Below are 18904 nucleotides of genomic sequence, written 5' to 3' on the forward strand. Positions count from 1 at the left end.
AACAATCTTTAACCTGAAAGGCAGCGTGGAGCTGTGCGGCGAGGCAGTCGTCTCGTTTAACCGTCCCGCCAAGTGAAGCCCGCCGAGCCGTCAGGGCAGAACGTTATAGGCTGATCTACTACGACACAAAAGGTGACACAGAATCACAACATTTAACTCAATCAAGCAGAAGACTTTGGGTTTTTATTAGTTAAAAAAAAACTTCTTTCAGCTGCTGTGCAAACAGAGATCAGAGAGCGGAGACATTATAGCTCAGAGGACTCCTCCTCTCAGGCGGGATCTAAAGACAGTCGCAGAGCACTCAAATCCCTGAAGGCAAATTTATTTTGACGCAAACACCAAGTGAAAAGAGCCCTAAGTGATTCGTGTGCTCCACTACTGTCTTTGGCTTCTGCCAGAGAGACGGAGTCCGCTGAATCATCACTTCACTTGAAACTTATTCAGGAAACACGTCATTTTCTTTCTCCATCGTCAGACATTATGAGCAATTCAGGCCAACCGACGTGACAGACGGCAGATGTGGTAGCCGACCAATCATCATCAAGCACAGCCCCGGTGAAGACGGCTGCAAACATAAAATGTTCCTCTGTCTCGTCTGTTAGCATCAGCTCCATCGTTCTCCTTTAGCTTTATGTTGTTTGTGTACACAGCTTGAAGGAACACATTGTGCGAGGTCATGAAGTGACCTTGGCTGTGGTTCACTGTGATACGTCTGCAGGATCGAGCTCCATGTCTGACCTCGGCATCACATACTCATGTTTTCCATTTCTCTCTTTGCTTTCATCATCATAAAACACATGAAATGTTCAAAGTCTTCACATGGGAACACTGAACTTGTGTTCAAAAAGTTTTCACTGATCTGCTCTTTTTTTCAGCTTTTATTACAAACATGCTTCTGATGCAAGAGTGATGTTTGTGCTCGACATCATTAGACATCATCAGTATTTTTTGAGACAATAAACAGCAGAGTTGACCTACATTTAATCTCCATTTAAAGGAGCAGTCTGTGACTCTGCCCCCTCGTGTTTAAAATGGGTACTGCAGTCTAAACTCTAAACATTACATAGAGCTGTCTGCCCTGTTTCTACATATTTATACAAAACGTCCGATGATCCAAAAAAAGTGGAGGCACAAATAACACATCACCGACTTCTGTCCTCGACCTCCTGGGGTTTTACGTCATTGAAGTAAAACGGTGTGCACGGTGATGATGATGAAATGTCACGGTCCCCCCCCCCGGAGACCGACAGTCCTCCTCTGCTTGTTTCTTTTGGTCACAGTCTTTATCTTCGACCTCATTTACCCGACGTCAGCGCCCGGCGTTCACACCTTTTCCTGCAGCATGTTTTCAGGAGCTGTTGGAACATGTGACCTCAATCCCTTCACCCCGGTCCCCAGCGAGCGCAGCCCGCCGCCGTGATTCTTCTGCAGCCATAATTTCCCATTAGTGCCTGACAGCGGGGCCGTTTGTAACAGCGAGACCCTGCGGAGAATCAGGTCAGCCTCGGCGCCCCCGTCCCTTTGTTAGCACATGTGCCGTATGACCTCGCTTAGCCCGCCACCGGGTCCAAGCTTCTGTTGGAGGTTACTTCAAAATAAGGAGAGTGAAACTTTTTACTCTCACATGTTTACGCCTCAATCAAAGCTACACTGTCCTCTGAGCGATCTGAGCATGTCCTCGTTCCACACCAGGCTCTGTCGTCTGCCCGGGGATCTCGCCATGAGCTTGAGGGATAGCGTGCGTCGCAAAGGTTTTAAGTACAACCCCGCTACCTGCTTGCTGGCGTGTGAGTGAGCTCAACCAGAAGACGGTCTAATAGGAAGTAGCTGAAAGGGGGCTTATCGCCACCTGGTGTAGCGGAGTCAGACATACAGTAAACGCTGTGATGAGCAGACACACGGCGTGATGCAGCTACAGCTTTAGCTAACTAATGGAACTGCAGATAATCAGACGTTTGCTTACCCTTTGCCTCTCTCCCAATCCATCCTCTTGTGCAAATATGGTCACTTCAGAGTCCAAAGAAACAAGACGTGATGGTCTCACGTCAAAGGGAAGCTGAGGTTTTTTTGGCTTTGTTTGATTTTCAGGGTTTTTGTTCCTTAGTTCCAGCAAAGTTTAGTTTAGAGAGTTATTTTCACTCCTTGTGAACAGGATGACCATTTCCTGCTTCTGCAACCAGCCGCCCTGCTCTTGACCTCCAGTCCTCCCGGCGCCTTTGGGGAAATCTTGACTGCCGACTGCGAGCAGGAGACCTTCTCACCCGACCTCCTCGACCCGGATGGTTTTGCAGTTGCAGACAAATTACAATTTGGAAGGACAAACTTCCTCCAACCTCCAGTAATAAAAGGTAAAGCGATTAATCTTTTTTTCCTAACAGAGACAAGAATTTGTTTGTCCTTCAGTGCACAAGACGAGCTACGAGGACAACACCGTGTTTGGGACTGAGCCAGCGAATCACAAAAATAAACACACACACACACACACACACAGAGGCAGAACAACAGAGCTAATCACGGCCGCTGCATCTGCACCATGTCTTCTCGTCTAATGAACAAATGTGACGAGCACTTCTCTCCTCGTGTCGTCTAAATCATCTCCTGTCCTTGATGTTGTCTCCGTTCTGTTTCCTTCGGGCTGATTGGAAATGAAATGCAATTAGAGACAGACTTCTCCTGACCTGATTTTATGAGCAATTTAAATTCAAGAGGCCAAAATGTGCTGCCTTCATTCATTAATGGATGAATAAAGACACGCTGCTGTCAGTGTCAGATAAAGTGTTAAAACACGCGCTGTAACCTGTTACGCTCTTTAAGTTTTCCTCGAGGTCACTGAAGACATCATCTCCCTGAAACCTTCCTCCCCTCTCTCTCCTTAAACGTCCGCTTCGGCTCGGCGTGATGAACGATCGCTCGCAACAATCAATTCTATTTAGATAAGCTCGCCTCCAGAGAGGGCAGGAGAAGGAAGACAGATGGACGCTTGTGAGTTATTCAACACAGAGGCCCAAGGTTGTTGTTCCGTCGGCTGCTCTCCAAACCTGATATTTCTCAGGTAGCTTCAATTAAACTTTGATTGGATCTGATGATTTCAGGAGAAGTCAAATGAACAAGTGAACTTCCTGAAGGTGAGAACAGTATTTAAATCCATGATGATTGTAGAGACGCTCCGTGTGTTAGTTATCCTCCACCTGACCGACGCATAAAGCTCTCGGTAGTGTGGCTGTGTTTTAAAATCATAAAGTATATTTGACCCTTTGTGGTGAAAACAGATCCTAAAGCAGAAGTTGAGTTTCATTTAAAACCTCCTCGTGACGCCCCGTCCGTTATTAGCACTGCCACAGATGGGACCAGAGTAACCGACCCGTACCGTGCTACTTCACTGCTACACCTCTGTTTACAGGCTGGAGCTAGACACACTGCAGCCCACTGATTGGTCGAAAGAAATGTCACTTCCTGTGAGACAGCAGTTGTTGTGTGTGAAACTGTAAATTGTGCCGCTGCCTGTCTCGACCAGGACGCTCATAAAAAAAAAAAAACAGATTTAGAATCTGAAGTTTCTGTCCTCGCTAAAAAAGCTTCTGACCTTTTTTCACGTTTCACAGATTAGAAAGTTTTTGAAATCCTGAGCTGCTTCAGCTTTATTACAAAATGTGTAATGTCTGAGTGTTTCTGTTGCTGCTGCTCATCTTGGCCAGGTGTCAGCGGACTCACCTGAGGCCGAGCCTGCAGACCGATGCAGAGCTGGCTAAACGCTGAAGCTACAGGGGAAACGCGTTGTTCGTATTAAAGGTTAAATGAAGTTATAAAATGTGGGGACACTGCGGCTCTTTAACAGAAATGTCCATTTAAAATGTAAACAGCCTCTCCGTTTGAATGCAGCTCCAGTGTGGCTCAGCACAGATGTTTTACCCCACAGCTCCACCTAGAGGCTCAACAGTTGTATTACCTGAAGGAACAGAAATGACCATAACGACTTTTTCTTCTTGTTCTTCCTTTTATTTGTTTCACAGACCGACACAAACATTCAGCTGTGTCTCTGAGAGCTCTTCAGGGTCAAAAACTCAAACATACAGAAGGAGTGTAAACATGACACCGTCATCATCCGGGGAACTCGTGGTGAATATCGAGTGGCGCTTTTGTTTCAAGCGTTGTCAAGTAAGAAACAATTGACAGTTTGCAGAGCTTCCATGTCTTTTCCCTGAGGGACACACAGCCACATGTTCCCGTGACGAGCACATCTCGACTTACTTCTCCTCGTTATCTCGGGATGACAGCACTGCTTGTTCCCGTCGTAACGAGTTCATTTCATGAGAGGAGAGCGAGCGTTCCTCTGAGACACAAGAAGAAGTTTGTTTTAAACACGTTTCCCTCTTTCAGTTTTTAGACTTCTTACTTTTTTAACAAAGAAATAAAAACATTATTTCAAGTGTATGAATGAGCGCCAAAGTATCCATTATATACACACTTCTACGGTTCAGGGTCGGGGGGGGGGGGGGGGGCAGTCCAGGGCGAGTTACACCCTGGACTGTTCACCAGCCAATCACAGAGCTGACATATCGAGACACTCACATTCACACTGTTATTATTATTATTATTTATTTCCTCTTTTAGCTGTAACTTTTTTTTTCTTATTCTTTGTTACATCCTCTTGAATCTTTGGTTCTCTTGGTCTTAGGTTGTGTTGCCACGGTTACTACAAAGGGTGAATATGTTTGTTGGGACTGAACGATTGTTAACCGTACCGAGCGTCCTCCTAATTCTCACTGTCGACCTTCTCACAAACGATATGGACTGACACTTTGACGTCAACGCCTCTTCCATCGTTGGCTTCGCCTTCACTTGACAGCAGAGCCTGACGCAGCTCCCCGTCCTCGTCTCCGTCAGAGGACGGCGGCCCGATAGCTTGTCTGTTCCTGACCTGCTCTGCCGACTGAAGCCCTGATGTCTCCGTGTCCACGCCCTCTTCGGTGACCGTGCGGCAGTTTAGGATGAGCGGCGGGAGAGGAACACTCCGTGCAAACTCCTCCATGTGACGGGCGAACTCCATGGTTTTGTACTGCGTGACCTTGGCGAGCTCCAGCGTCTTGGCCGAGGTGATGATGGGAATGCGCTTGGCGACCTCAAACGCCTTCTGCAGCTTCTCCGCTCCCTCTGTGCGGAAGAAATCGTTGATGGCTCTCTCCGTCTTCTTGAGGTGGCTGCCGACCATGCAGAGCCGCGCCACGTTCAGGATCATGGTGATGGTGAAGGTCACCAGGCAGATGCAGACGAAGTACAGCCCTAAGCCGCTGTCAGTGTGCGCCACACGCAGGGTGACCGTGTAGTTACTGCTCCCTCCTGCAGCGCTGGAGGCGACGCAGGTGTAGCGGCCGCGGTCCTCGAAGGAGACCACGGTGATGTTCAGGGCGCCATCTTCCTGAATCTGCCACTTCCCGCCTAGAGTGGAACACGACACAAAACACACAGTTTCAGTTTGAGAGGATGCAAGTGACGGAAACCGCTACTTCCGGGTCAGCATCTCCTCCTACCTGCATCCTCTCCCGGCACGAGTCCTTTGTGGTTGTACCACTTGACGTCATCGTGGCCCTCGGTCACATTACATGCAATCAGCGTGCTGGATCCCTCCCTCGCCACGATGCTTCCGCCGAAGAGCATGCTGGCCAGCTGCGCCGGCCATGTCTCCGACTTTTTGTGCGCTCTGTCAGCTGTGCAGCAGCAGCAGAGCAGCAGGGCGGCGAGAAGCAGGTGTGACAGGAGGTGTGTCATCGAGACGGGACAAACCTGCAGAACAGGAAGAGCAAACGTTGATGGATCATGCAGCAGCTCTTACTTACTCAAACGTGTTTAACATTTACAACATCTTCTCATTTTCAAACTTTAAACTGTTATTCTTCTCGACGTTTTGTTTACCGCTGTCAAAAACTACAACAACAATAAAAGTCCTTTCACTGTTTACATTTAGACTTTTAAAGCCTGTACTTTAATATTTCTGTGTAAATGTTCAATTTTAAGGATTTAACCCTTAGCAGGAAGTGGTCCATGTTTGTGTCCTCTAAAATGTAACACATATAAAAATGATTGAAAGTTAAATAATAATAATTTATAAAATGTGTAAATCAATCAGAGATAAGTCTGAGGTTTGTTTCGCTGTTCTGCAGTGACAGACATCACCGATCTGCACTTATTTATCGAGTCATCTAGACCTCCAGAAAACAGCTGAATTAAAGTCTTTACCTTTAGTTCAATTATAATGGGCGCTAATCGGCTTCCGTAGATAAACGTAGTTTTCTCTCAGTGTCTCTGTAGATATTTGATAAAGACAAACAGGTGACCCAGTGCTCCCTGAGTGTTAGATGCTCTTGTTATTGCGTGGACTCACCTGCCTGCTTTCTACTTTTATGCCTCACAGGTGTGTCGCAGTTGTCACGTGCTGATTAGATCTGGACACAAACACAAATAATCGATGGATCAAGGTAGATGTGTGATCAAAGAAAATCCAATGACTCCACGTTTGTTCTGTTATGAGGCTTTAAAGATTGATCCGAAAAACGATCCGACGGCACCTGTCACTTCCTGCTTCGGATGTGAGCGAGTGGGCGGGACTTGTTCGGCTTTAATCTTCATAAATAACTAATTAGCTTCATTAATTAGCACCAACAAAGTTTTAATATTGTTTTATTTATTTAAAAGTTTAGTTGTATACATACTGTTTAGACTCACAAAATAAAATAAACATTGACCCTTTCAACCTTTTTCGATCGACCAATCGATTTTTTTTAATGATTAAAATAAATCCATGAAGCAGATTTTTGTGATGTCTAAATTATTGTAATTGAATTTGAGAACTTTTTTTCGATTTCTTTACTTTTTTCAGCGGAAGTTTAGATTTATTTTAATTTCTTTCATTAAAAACGGAAGTGTCGTTTTTAACTGTCATGTTAAAAAAAAAATACTGATAATGGCCCTTTCCTCTATCCTTCAAAATGAATCGACAGCGCGTGCGAACCATTCGTAATGCCAGAGGAAATGTTTTGAATTCTACAGAAAAATAAAGTGTATTTCAGTGCGTTAATTAAAAATTTATAGTTATCTTACAGAGATTTTCCGACGCATCGACGTATGTAAAACAACCTTTATTTTGAAGTTTACCAACCGGAACCCCAGTTTCTCGCTGTTGCGTTGCCTTCGGTGACAACAAACTGTGACGTGGCTAATCCTGGTGAACAAAAAGAGCGATACATGCCTTCATCTTCATCTCTAATCTGTCAAATAAATTAATTTAAGGTTTCTGGAAACTGGAGACAACGAAGAGCAGCGAGCTGTGAGCTAACAGGCTAACAGGCTAACCAGGTTAGCATCCAGACTTTGACAGGTGAGTTTAATATAAAAGATAAATTATTTGTGTTTGACTTTTTAGTTTAACTCTATAGCTGTACTTTCAAAAACACGGAACACTCTTTAGTTCTTTGTTCGACTAACGAGCCCAAAATAATAAAAATCAATAAGCCATTAGAGATGAGTAACAGATCGGATGTGACGTACCTGTCTACTGAGGTTTAGATGAGTTAACTTCACTGTAAATCAAAAGTACAGTATGTACCATAAATATATGTTAGAGTTGACTATGTGTTCATGTTTCAGGACTTTAAACGCCTCTCTGTTTCAAACAGGAGATAATCTTTATGTTTATATAAAATAGCTCTGAGGTTCATCACTTGTATTAGATCTGGCTGACATCCTGCAGGTCCTTTACAGAAACACACCTGAGAAACACATCCTGCAGGTCCTTTACAGAAACACACCTGAGAAACACATCCTGCAGGTCCTTTACAGAAACACACCTGAGAAACACATCCTGCAGGTCCTTTACAGAAACACACCTGAGAAACACATCCTGCAGGTCCTTTACAGAAACACACCTGAGAAACACATCCTGCAGGTCCTTTACAGAAACACATCCTGCAGGTCCTTTACAGAAACACATCCTGCAGGTCCTTTACAGAAACACACCTGAGAAACACATCCTGCAGGTCCTTTACAGAAACACACCTGAGAAACACATCCTGCAGGTCCTTTACAGAAACACACCTGAGAAACACATCCTGCAGGTCCTTTACAGAAACACACCTGAGAAACACATCCTGCAGGTCCTTTACAGAAACACACCTGAGAAACACATCCTGCAGGTCCTTTACAGAAACACACCTGAGAAACACATCCTGCAGGTCCTTTACAGAAACACACCTGAGCCCCTGCTGCCTTACTCCTCCTTGTTTTAAAGCATCCATACACAGAGAAAATAAAGTCACCTAAATTACAAATACAGTCGCCAATGACCATCGTCCTCTCCACTCCAACCTGCTGGACTTCAATGACAAATGTCAAATCAAACTTCACACCGCTCCCACCTTTGATTGGATACTGACCCGACTAATAGTTCGCTCCATTGTTTAGTTTCCCTTCAGAGGCATGATCTAGGACGCCAAGATGTCCGACAGTGAAGCTACAGCAGCCGAGGGTCCCGATGTCTCTCCTGCACAAACACCGGGCAGCTCCTCGCCGACCCCGCCTGACACCTTGACTGACGTGGCCCCGACAAGGAAAGCCAGGAGGAGACCGGAGCCAAAACCTGCGGCAGAGGTTGAGGAGACGGCGAAAGAAGAGGAGCGGCAGCCTGCGAAGGTAACGAGGAGACACACGTGCACTAACTGGACCTGTGGTCAATCCACGTTTAGACTCCCACTTTTAATAAACTTGTCTCTTGCTTCCTGCCTCATCTTTCGTCCCTCTTTGCTTCCTCGCCTCTCTCAGACTCCCACCGAGTCCACCGTGTCTCAGGGGGGTTGGGGCTATTGGGGCAGCTGGGGCAAATCCATCCTATCTACAGCGACAGCTACGGTGGCCACAGTGGGTGAGTGCGGACCCCTTACCTAAATCAATCTCTGTGAAGTTTGGATGTGTGTAAAGTGCTTTAACACACACACACACACGCACACGCACACACACACGCACACACACACACGCACACCATATCTGTGGGGAGCTCCAACTTCTTTCTGAAGTGCAACACTGCCCCCTGGAGGTCGACCTTATCGCCCCGCTCGTCTGTTCAGAGCAGAGGGGGGACACATGAATAAAGAATCATTAATGATCAGTGTTTAAACTGTCTGAGTCGCAGAGCTCGTCTGCTTCTTTAATGCTGCCGAGCTGAAGAGCAGCCGGACACACAAAAGGTGTGCCTGGTCTCTGTTATATGTTTCTTCAAGGTGAAGGTGGAATCGAAGATTATACCTGAACTCACTCACAGTCTGTCACCATGGTAACCAACCAGACTGCTTGTGTCTCCTGTCTGTGCAGGCCAGGGGCTCACGCAGGCGATAGAGAAGGCCGAGACGTCGCTGGGAATCCCGAGTCCGACCGAGCTCTCGGCACAAGTAGAGGAAGAGCAGGAACAGCAGGGTGAGGCTGTGTTTCAGTGCACGTCATGAAACGTCACATCGGGTCGGGCTTGTTTCAGAGCGTTCCTGTCGTTTCCCCCTGCAGGGGAGGACGGCTCTGAGGCCGACGCGGCCGCTGGAGAGGGATCAGCCGCGGTCGGGAGTGCGTTGGGAATGCTGTCGTCGCTAACAAGCGTGGTCCAGAGCACAGTGAGCATACTCTGTGCCATCTTTGAACTCATCTTTTAGATCACATTAATGCTGCAGTCCTGACTCGCTCCATTCTCAAAGTGACATCACTGTGGGTGTTCCTGTCGCTCTGCTGACAGACGTGTGGAGCTCATGTCTGGTGGAGTCACGCCTGTTCACTTCCTCTCACAGGGCAAAACGGTGATAACAGGCGGCCTCGATGCTCTGGAGTTCATCGGAAAGAAAACGATGGATGTGATTGCAGAAGGAGATCCGGGCTTTAAAAAAACCAAAGGCCTGATGGTCAGGAACGCCACTCTGTCCCAGGTGGGCGCACGCCAGGCGTGATGATGATGCAAGATATTTATTGAATCATATAAACTAGTTTCACTCCTGATTGGCTGACTCTCTCTCTCTCTCTCTCTCTGTCTCTCTCTCTCTCTCTCTCTCTCTCTGTCTCTCTCTCTCTCTCTCTCTTTCTCTCTGTCTCTTTCTCTCTGTCTCTCTCTTTCTCTCTGTCTCTCTCTCTCTCTGTCTCTCTCTCTGTCTCTCTCTCTCTCTCTCTCTCTCTCCCCCTCTCTCTCTCTCTCGGTCTCTGTCTCTGTCTCTCTCTCCCTCTCTCTGTCTCTGTCTCTGTCTCTCTCCCTCTCTCTCTCTCTCTGTCTCTCTCTCTCTGTCTCTCTCTCTCTGTCTCTCCCTCTCTCTCTCTCTCTCTCTGTCTCTCTCTCCCTCTCTCTGTCTCTGTCTCTCTCCCTCCCTCTCTCTCTCTCTCTGTCTCTCCCTCTCTCTCTCTCTCTCTGTCTCTCTCTCTGTCTCTGTCTCTCTCTCCCTCTCTCTGTCTCTGTCTCTGTCTCTGTCTCTCTCCCTCCCTCTCTCTCTCTGTCTCTCTCTCTCTGTCTCTCCCTCTCTCTCTCTCTCTCTCTGTCTCTCTCTCCCTCCCTCTGTCTCTGTCTCTGTCTCTCTCCCTCCCTCTCTCTCTCTCTCTCTCTCTCAGGTGTTGAGGGAGGCGAAGGAGCGAGAGGAGCTGCAGACGGCGGAGGTCGAGGGCTCAGACTCTGAGAAGAAGCTGGTCGCTCACTATGGGATGCTGTTTGACGAGTTTCAGGGTCTGTCGCACCTCGAGGCGCTGGAGATTCTGTCGAGAGAGAGCGAGTCGAAGGTAGGAGGAGAGAGAGAGTGGGTAGCCAGGCGCTCTGAGCTGAGGACGTTGGGAGGGTTTAACGGTAACGTGTGTGTGTGTGTGTGCTGCAGGTGAAGTCGGTGCTGACCACGTTATCTGGAGACGAGGGCGTTCAGCTGAGAGGAGAGCTGGATCTCATTAAGGACTCTTTCTCTCTGGTGGAGTTTGACGACGAGGAGGTGGACGAGAAGAAAGGTAGGATGGTTCCAGAAGACGGCAGACCCTGCGAGAGGAACTCGGCTCCTCACAGACTCCAGCAGTGACGGGCTGTGCTTTTGTTTTTATCAGATGAGGACGGTTCAGAGTTTGAGAAAGAGTTAACAGAGGCCTTGGAGGGCCTCAGCGTCACCACCACGGCTGACAAACTCAGCAAGGTGACCATGCATCTCTGCTTTTTAAAGGAAAATCTTCCACCTTATGATTTCTTTTGGTTCATGTTCAGTATTTTATTTCATGGTGTTGTTCGTCGTCCTCCAACAGGCCTGTAAGAGTGTTTGCAGCCAGATCACGGACATGAAGCGAGCAGAGAGTGAAGAGGAGGAGAGCGACGAGGACGTCAGGAGAGCTCTCTCTGTCGAGGTAAACCCATCACTCACAAGCTCCAGATTTAATGTCAGCTTCCTGCATGATGTCATCGCAGCACGTGTTCTTTCTTTGTGTGTGTGTGTGTGTGTGTGTGTGTGTGTGTGTGTGTGTATCACACATCAGGAGGTTCACGCTGCAGCCATCAGAAGTCTTGCCGAGCTGACGGCTCGATCCATCGAGCTTTTCCACAAACTGGCCGAGATGATGCTCTTCTCCAACGGCAGCCCAGAGGCCAGCGCTCTGTCACAGTAAGGCTGCACGGATATGACACCCAGCTGTTTTATACAGACAGGAGGGGGCGGGGTCTCCTGAGCTAAGACAGGATGTTAAAAGAACAATGTGGAAGAGTGGAGAAGAAGATGGGGGAGAACAAGAAACAGAATGCAGCAGGGAGATGGTAGAGGTGGCGTTCACCAGGAGGCTGGAGGAGAAACATTCAAACACATGACGCTCAGCGTAAACTCTTCAGGGGTGTTTCAGGAGTTTAGTCTAAATGTCGTTGTCTTGTTCTGTTCTCAGGTTAACTGTCGTCCTGTGTAAAGAAATCTCTCTGCTTTCTAAGAAGTTCACATCCTGCTTAACGACGACCGGGGTGAGTGTCCTTTGGTTTCATAGTGAACGTGCAGCAGAGCACTCTGTGTGTTTGGGCCTCATTAGACAGGACATGCAGCAAAGGACCCACGGCCGCTGCACTGAGGACTATAACCTCTTTACATGGAGTGTGCAGCACCACAGTTAATGCCTTTTTACTGCTAATCACTTCTTTTCCATTTTCTGTTTTCAACATGTGCGTGCACCTCATTGGACGTGTTCCATTTCATATCAGTGCTCACATGGTTTGTTTTTGTTTTATTTGGAGGCTTTTTATTCCTTTACTTTCAGAGAGAGTCAGAAACCAGGGAGAGGGAGAGGGAGAGGGAGAGAGAGAGAGAGAGAGAGAGAGAGAGAGAAGGACATGCAGGGAAGTAGCTGCAGGAGAGAATAACAGTCTCACCTCTAAACACACTTTTTTAACCGAGAGTAAATGCAGGAGAGTTAACAGAAGCTTCCGTTGCATTTTAAATCCTTAATGAACTTCTAAAGAATATACAAACTTCAAAATCTCTTTTTTTCTGACCTCCAGTTGTTTACTTTCCTGCCTCTCCTCTTTCAGCTTCAGTTTCCCTCGAGTGCATCAGTGAAACATTTGTCAATCAGAACAACCCTTCCTGATTCAAACTCCTGCTGAGCGTCCTCTCAGAGAGAAGTGAATGTTCACACACTTTGCTCCGGTGTTTAAGAGTCAAACTGTCCACGCCTGCTTCCCGTCCTTACAGCCGACAGCGTCACTGCTGCGAGCAGAGAGCTGATGGTCTTTGTTGTGTCTTACAGTCAAACGAGAAAGGAGACGTCCTCAACCCGCTGATAACAGGAGTCTTTCTGGAGGTATGTCTCCTCTCTCTGTGGAAGCACGATGATGATGATGATGAGCTTCATCTTGATTCTTGTTCTGTTTCTCCTCTCAGGCGTCCAACAGTGCGTCCTACATCCAGGATGCCTTCCAGCTGCTGATGCCCATCCTGGAGATCTCTCACATCCAGAGGAGATCTGAGTCCAGCCATCAGTGAGCGCCATCGCTGCCACGACGCCCGGACTCTGTCTCCATGAAGAACTGACACAGATTTCTTTTTTTTAAATAGAGGAAAACACCCGAGTCAGCACTTCCTCTGTCTGGTTTTCTGCTCAGGACAAACCCTCGTGCCTGGGAGGGGAAGCATCGTTTGGTTTCACTGACTCGATGATGTGTCTCATCAGGAAGGTCTGGATCTAACCGCTGCAGGGAAACAAATGCATTTATATTAACCGTTTGTTTCTGACACAGACACTACGTTGCTATGACAACAGGTCATGTACAAGGCTCAATAATGCCCCAGAGAACACTTCACACCGACGCACAGGCTGTATTTGTGTTTTATAATAAGTCTTAAGGTTCTGTGTGTCGATGTGTAGTTCTCATTTCCTGTACAGAGAATACAGGCGACCTTGTTTTCTATGCTTATCTTTCCATATCAGTGTTTTCAGCTCACGTCTTGGATGTGAGCAGCTGAAAGCCTTGTGGCTTTGCTCGCAGGCTCTAACCACTATCTAACAGGCGGCCTGTTTCTGGCTTAGAGCGGCGTGACGTCATGCTGCAGCTTTTTGAACTGGCTAAATGGGTTCTAACGTAACTGAAGAATTTAATTGTACTTACCCAAAAACTCCAAAGAACAATTTGTCTTTGTATTTTTTTGCAGAGTGTGAATCATTTCTGACGGACAGGTCTGTTCTGTCTCCCAGCGTGCACGCATCTCTGCATTAAAACAGAAACAATCTCCCCTCCCCTAACTCTCTATATTTGAACCCTGACCCTCCTTTGTTAAGCCCTGTCCCTAAGCAACCTTAAAGCAGCGGCACATTAAAGCTCCTGTGAGGAACTTTTGGGTTGTATTGGTTTTGGTGCCCCCCTGTGGACAAAGTGTGACGATTATCTCCTTGCTGATCATGTGATGTTATCTGACAGAAAATCACTTCCTTTAATAAAATGTCTAAAAGTACAACTCTAAAAGATTCCTTGTCTAAGAAGGTTTTTTCTGCACCGTGCTGTCTTTGTCTCTTATGAAACCGAGCCCCTCCAGTGTTTACAGGAAAAATAAAAAGCTATTAAGAAATAATAAATCCTCTCTCTGTGTTTTGTGATATTTAAACTGTTGACATATGAAGTCCTATTTTAAATCACTGTACTGGACTGTTTATGCGTACAGTATATACAAGTTTAAGATGGTGTACAAATAAATGTACTGTCTAACAGACTGTGTGTGAACAAAATGTGAATTACAGGTCAAAGGAGCACTGTGTAGATTTCGCTGTGAAATTTTCTCGAGCATCATTTTATCTTTACACAGTATTTCCTCTGAGGACAGTTTGTAAAGTTATGAACACACACCACAGAATCTATACACTTCTAGCATTAACATTTCTCTGCCAAAACTGCAGATTGCACCTTTAAGAAAAAAAGACTCGTGTGTGCACATCCAAGCAAAGCGCACACTGGTTCAGAAACAAGAAGAAAGGTCAGCACACAATCCTCTGGATTAAAGTGTTGCTCAAGGGAGTGCAGACCTTTATCTGTAGTTATTTTTGGGATAACATTTTTAATTTTGTGTTAATCAGGTGTGTTTTATTTTTTCCAGATAGCTTCAATATGTATTTTTATATTTAAGGCATGATATAAGGACACAATTATCAACATTGTAAAGATTAAAGTTAGTTCTATCCGCCTTTGACATGTTTTATGAGTCAGTACCACTCCTACGCAGCAGGTAGCGCTCTGACATTTACCATTTATCTTCACGAAGACGACGAAGAAGAAGAAGAAGAGGGAGAAAGAGAACCACAGAAGAAGAAAACAAGCGGCGCTAACAACTAGCCTGTCTGGTTGCGTCGAGAAGATTCTGAGGTAAACGCAGTTTTATTTTATTCACTTGAACACTGAGCGCAGTGAAACAGCGTCCCGTCCAGAGGTCATTTATCCGCTCTGACGTATTGTGACGTGAACAAACAGAGCCGGCTCTTTTAGTCTGATGTTAGCTTCAGCGAGGATTAGCTTAGCTTAGTTTAGCATTGAGCTAGCAGCGTCGTAAGTTTGAATAGTTTATATAATAATAAATTAACTGAATACTTATTTAATCCCAGCAGCACGTCCCCTGGAGTCACATCTAAACGTCGTATTTATGTAAGTTTTATTGATTATATGTGGTGTCCTCTCATCGTCGTCATGGTAACACAGAGTTACGCATTTTTATTTAAACGTCTGTAAATGTTTAAATCCCACCACTGTTTTTGATGTATATTTATATCTTAATGATTTTAATCATCATTAGTTGAGCTCAAAGTAAATATTAATGTGACGAAGTCTGCGCATGCGCGCCGGTTCAGGACCATGACCAGTTCACACAGAAACAGACCAGTTTAAAGGTTCCCAGTGTGAGTCTCTGTCAGGTAGAAACCTATACTCACTTTTTAGACATGTTTCCACCAAGCGCTCTGGTCCGGTTCGGTTCAATAGTCCAATTAGACGCACAGTGGTGACATCACGGAGCGCGAGACCCTGCGCTCACTTTGTAGTATCAGGGTAATATCGTATCATGGGGCCTCTGCTGATGCTGCTCTCTTTCTCTCAGGAACTTAGGGTTTAAATCTGCAGACACGTTCATTTACCGCGTTTTTTTCTTTCCTTCCAGAATCGTCTTTCTTCAGGACACCGCCCCCCCTTCACCCCCCCTTCCAGAGCGCTGCAGGATTGTTGGGGCTTCAGCTCTCTCCGTGACCCGCCAACATGCCAGCCGCACTTACAGATTCCAGTCAGATCATCTGTGAGGTCTGGGCGAGCAATGTGGAGGAGGAAATGAGGAAAATCCGACAGATTATTCAAAGCTACAATTACATCGCCATGGTGAGCATGAGGCAGACGTGGGTCTGGACTGTGGTGGCATTAAAAGTATCTGCAGAGTGACTTCAAGGTTTTATCAAACTCGACATCTGCTCTTTGCACGAGCGATACAACTGAGCTGTTTCAGTAAAGTTGTCTTGCTTTTGTATTAACTCTCAGAGCGTACTTTAATTCTGAAGTTGAACACTTGTCGAGTGAGCTGCCTCTGAGAGAGGTGAATTAGAGTGTGCATCAATGCTGAATAAGTGTTTTGTTTGGATCAGGACACAGAATTCCCCGGGGTGGTCGTCCGACCTATCGGCGAGTTCCGCAGCACCGTGGACTACCAGTACCAGCTGCTGCGGTGTAACGTGGACCTCCTGAAGATCATCCAGCTCGGCCTGTCGTTCATGAACGAGGACGGAGACTATCCTCACGGCACCACGACGTGGCAGTTCAACTTCAAGTTCAACCTCACGTAGGTGCACTCGTACGCTCGCGTCCTCCATCCCAAGTCTCCGCCCCTTTTCTTCATACTAATAAGAATCTTTCTTTGTGATCTCCTCACAGAGAAGACATGTACTCGCAGGACTCCATAGACCTGCTCCAGAACTCGGGGCTGCAGTTTAAAAAACACGAAGAAGAGGGAATCGAAACGCTGTACTTTGCTGAGCTCCTCATGACGTCCGGTCTGGTGCTGTGTGAAAACGTCAAGTGGCTCTCCTTCCACAGGTAGCCGTCCGTTCCGCTTTGACAGCATCGCTCCAGCTGTGCGCTCGGACTGTACCGTCTCTATGACCATACTACTATGATTGTTTTTAGCGGGGCGGACCAGAGTGAACTCAAACCCGTTAATATGAAACCTCCGGTGGAGCTCGTAAAGGCTCCATTGAAGCCACATTTCAAAGAGAGAGAAGCAGAATCTGAATGAGCATGTTTGTGATCAGTGACCGTAGGAAACAGTCTGTGATGGTTGTCTTAGTTTCTAAAGCTCAGCAGGAACATTCAGATTTGATGAATCCATACTTTGGAGTTAGGACACAAACATCCAGAGAGCTGCTGTTTTTAAGGAAGGAATGAGAAGATGGATTAAAGGCTGATTATTAGTGATGGATTCTAGCTGACCAATCGGTGTGCACGCTTTGATCCTGATCCATACTTTTTCCTCTCGTGTGTTTCTCAGCGGCTACGACTTTGGTTACCTGGTGAAGCTCCTGACGGACGCACGGCTCCCCGAGGAGGAACACGACTTCTTCCAGATCCTCAACCTTTTCTTCCCCGCCATCTACGACGTCAAGTACTTGATGAAGAGCTGCAAGAACCTAAAGGTGACGATGAGCTGATACTGAGAGAGTGCAGCGACACGCCGTCTCAGTACCACTGACCTTGATTTGTGTGAATGCAGGGGGGGCTGCAGGAAGTAGCAGACCAGCTGGAGCTGAAGAGGATCGGGCGGCAGCATCAGGCAGGATCTGATTCGCTGCTCACCGGCATGGCCTTCTTTAGGATGAAAGAGGTGCACACACACACACACACACACACACACACACACACACACACACACACACACACACACTTACTTATCTCTTAATGGTGACGAACCAACCAAATATGAATTAGCCCCGCCTCCACTCCATCGCCATTCTTTAAAGGAGCAGTATGTAACTGTGACCCCCTAGTGTTCAAAATGAGTACTGCAGTCTACATTCCAAACGCACAGCTCACTGGACCTTTTACATGAAATGCATCTCAACATTTTGTGACGCCTGTGAAGTGTGGTGTGATGTCCCTGAAACATGTTTTTTTTTTTTTTTCTCCGCTCAGCTTTTCTTTGAAGACAACATCGATGACGCAAAGTATTGTGGGAGATTGTACGGCCTGGGCTCAGGCTCCACCCAACCGCAGAACGGCATCTCGGGCTCGGGCCAGGAAGAGACGAACAACAAGCACTGACTGAACGCTCAGAAACCTTCAAGTGGAACACGCACTTGTTTTAAAAACCCGACCAGCAGAAGATCTCCCTCAACGCTCGACCCCTGAACGAGGCGACCCCCCCACCCCCCCGTTTCTTTGATCCTCCTCCAGAGTGGCTCTTTAACACGGACTCGCAGTGATCCCTCTCTGGCTCACTCCTCTTTTTGTTTTTTAAGTCGCTTTCACTGAGTATAAGGCCACATATTCAAAGCGCTCTTTTTTTTTTTTTTTAACCTGTTGGACTTTTCTTTGACAGCATGGGACCAGCTCCGGTATCAAACTGTGACCTCACAAACCCGTCTCGCCCCTCGGTTCAGACTGTCCTCGGTCAGCCGGGACTCGCCACTTGTTGCAGGGATGTCATTTTTTAAGTTAATGTTGGAAGGGCCTGTAAATGAACATGTATAATTTTGATGAAAATAAAAATGTTTTAGCTCTTTTTCCACTTTCAGAAACTTTTAACAGCGAGCGTCACGAGTGTGTAACTGTGCATGTTTCCACCCAGCAGAGCAGACTGTTCCCCCGCAGGTTTCCACATGTTGTGCTTTCTCTTGTTTTTACATTCAACATTGTTTTACAGTTGTATATTAAATTGTTTTGTATTTTCAATGTAAATGTTAAGTTTTCATCTTCTTTACGAGCTGCACTCCGACACAGCCTGAAAACATGAAACCACAAATCTTCATAACGTTTCCTCCAGACGCCGACTCACCTTACTGTCAATAGTGACCAGAGTGACCTCATCCATTCACACGCCACAGACGCTGCAGCACCTCGGTCATGTGACTGCAGGAGGATCAAACCATCCACCGCTGATCCACAGCTGCCCTGCCTCTCAGTCCTCGCTTTAGTGACACATTTATATTGAGGAGGCGTGGTCGGTATGATTGGTAGGAATGACGCTTTTTACAAGCTGTGATTGGTTGATGGGAGAACTGCACAAAACCTGTGTTAGTATTACTGAGATGTTCAGTCTCCTGAGGCGGAGCCAAAACCTGACCACGAGGCTTCAGTCCACGCTTTGACCTGTTAGTGTCGTGTGGTTTGTAACTTCAGACTGAACGAGCTGAGATTCGTCCACGTTGAGTGAAA

At 46.6% G+C, this 18904-nt stretch overlaps 3 protein-coding genes across 4 annotated transcripts; 2 read left to right on the forward strand and 1 right to left on the reverse strand.

Moving 5' to 3' along the window:
- Positions 1 to 4492: 4492 nt before the first annotated feature.
- On the reverse strand, positions 4493 to 6563 carry LOC306831856 (microfibrillar-associated protein 3-like). 2 transcript variants are annotated; one of them, XM_079356102.1, is made up of 3 exons: positions 6235 to 6351; positions 5529 to 5781; positions 4493 to 5436 (listed from the first exon to the last, which is right to left on the reverse strand). In XM_079356102.1, exons 2-3 carry the CDS (start codon positions 5764 to 5766, stop codon positions 4754 to 4756), a joined length of 921 nt encoding a protein of 306 aa, XP_079212228.1. In that variant the 5' UTR covers positions 5767 to 5781; positions 6235 to 6351; the 3' UTR covers positions 4493 to 4753. The 2 variants fall into 2 exon arrangements, with proteins under 2 accessions (XP_079212228.1, XP_079212227.1); XM_079356101.1 differs by lacking the exon at positions 6235 to 6351 and adding an exon at positions 6380 to 6563 and having other exon boundaries at positions 4494 to 5436.
- Positions 6564 to 7117: 554 nt separating this feature from the next.
- Positions 7118 to 14090, forward strand: fam114a2 (family with sequence similarity 114 member A2). Its single transcript, XM_079355534.1, has 14 exons — positions 7118 to 7372; positions 8455 to 8682; positions 8812 to 8911; positions 9358 to 9459; positions 9544 to 9647; positions 9819 to 9953; positions 10621 to 10785; positions 10878 to 11001; positions 11095 to 11180; positions 11287 to 11385; positions 11515 to 11639; positions 11911 to 11983; positions 12763 to 12816; positions 12897 to 14090. Exons 2-14 carry the CDS (start codon positions 8488 to 8490, stop codon positions 12996 to 12998), a joined length of 1464 nt encoding a protein of 487 aa, XP_079211660.1. The 5' UTR covers positions 7118 to 7372; positions 8455 to 8487; the 3' UTR covers positions 12999 to 14090.
- A 666-nt stretch (positions 14091 to 14756) lies between these two features.
- cnot8 (CCR4-NOT transcription complex, subunit 8) lies at positions 14757 to 18427 on the forward strand. The gene is made up of 7 exons (XM_079355802.1): positions 14757 to 14866; positions 15651 to 15862; positions 16123 to 16316; positions 16409 to 16570; positions 17022 to 17166; positions 17244 to 17354; positions 17663 to 18427. Exons 2-7 carry the CDS (start codon positions 15746 to 15748, stop codon positions 17789 to 17791), a joined length of 858 nt encoding a protein of 285 aa, XP_079211928.1. The 5' UTR covers positions 14757 to 14866; positions 15651 to 15745; the 3' UTR covers positions 17792 to 18427.
- Positions 18428 to 18904: the final 477 nt, after the last annotated feature.

The sequence above is a fragment of the Symphodus melops genome (assembly GCF_947650265.1).
Source record: "Symphodus melops genome assembly, chromosome: 11".
NCBI classification, from domain to species: Eukaryota; Metazoa; Chordata; class Actinopteri; order Labriformes; family Labridae; genus Symphodus; species Symphodus melops.

What these genes read in the sequence shown, in the direction of transcription:
- LOC306831856 (XM_079356102.1), bottom strand. Translation starts at nt 5,766, where the DNA reads ATGACACACCTCCTGTCACACCTGCTTCTCGCCGCCCTGCTGCTCTGC. An exon ending in CGTGCCGGGAGAGGATGCAG is followed by an intron (nt 5,437 to 5,528) that starts GTAGGAGGAGAT and finishes GTTCCACTCTAG; the next exon opens with GCGGGAAGTGGCAGATTCAG.
- cnot8 (XM_079355802.1), top strand. Translation starts at nt 15,746, where the DNA reads ATGCCAGCCGCACTTACAGATTCCAGTCAGATCATCTGTGAGGTCTGG. An exon ending in AACTTCAAGTTCAACCTCAC is followed by an intron (nt 16,317 to 16,408) that starts GTAGGTGCACTC and finishes ATCTCCTCACAG; the next exon opens with AGAAGACATGTACTCGCAGG. An exon ending in AGAGCTGCAAGAACCTAAAG is followed by an intron (nt 17,167 to 17,243) that starts GTGACGATGAGC and finishes GTGTGAATGCAG; the next exon opens with GGGGGGCTGCAGGAAGTAGC.
- fam114a2 (XM_079355534.1), top strand. Translation starts at nt 8,488, where the DNA reads ATGTCCGACAGTGAAGCTACAGCAGCCGAGGGTCCCGATGTCTCTCCT. An exon ending in CAAGCGTGGTCCAGAGCACA is followed by an intron (nt 9,648 to 9,818) that starts GTGAGCATACTC and finishes TTCCTCTCACAG; the next exon opens with GGCAAAACGGTGATAACAGG. An exon ending in CGAGAGAGAGCGAGTCGAAG is followed by an intron (nt 10,786 to 10,877) that starts GTAGGAGGAGAG and finishes TGTGTGCTGCAG; the next exon opens with GTGAAGTCGGTGCTGACCAC.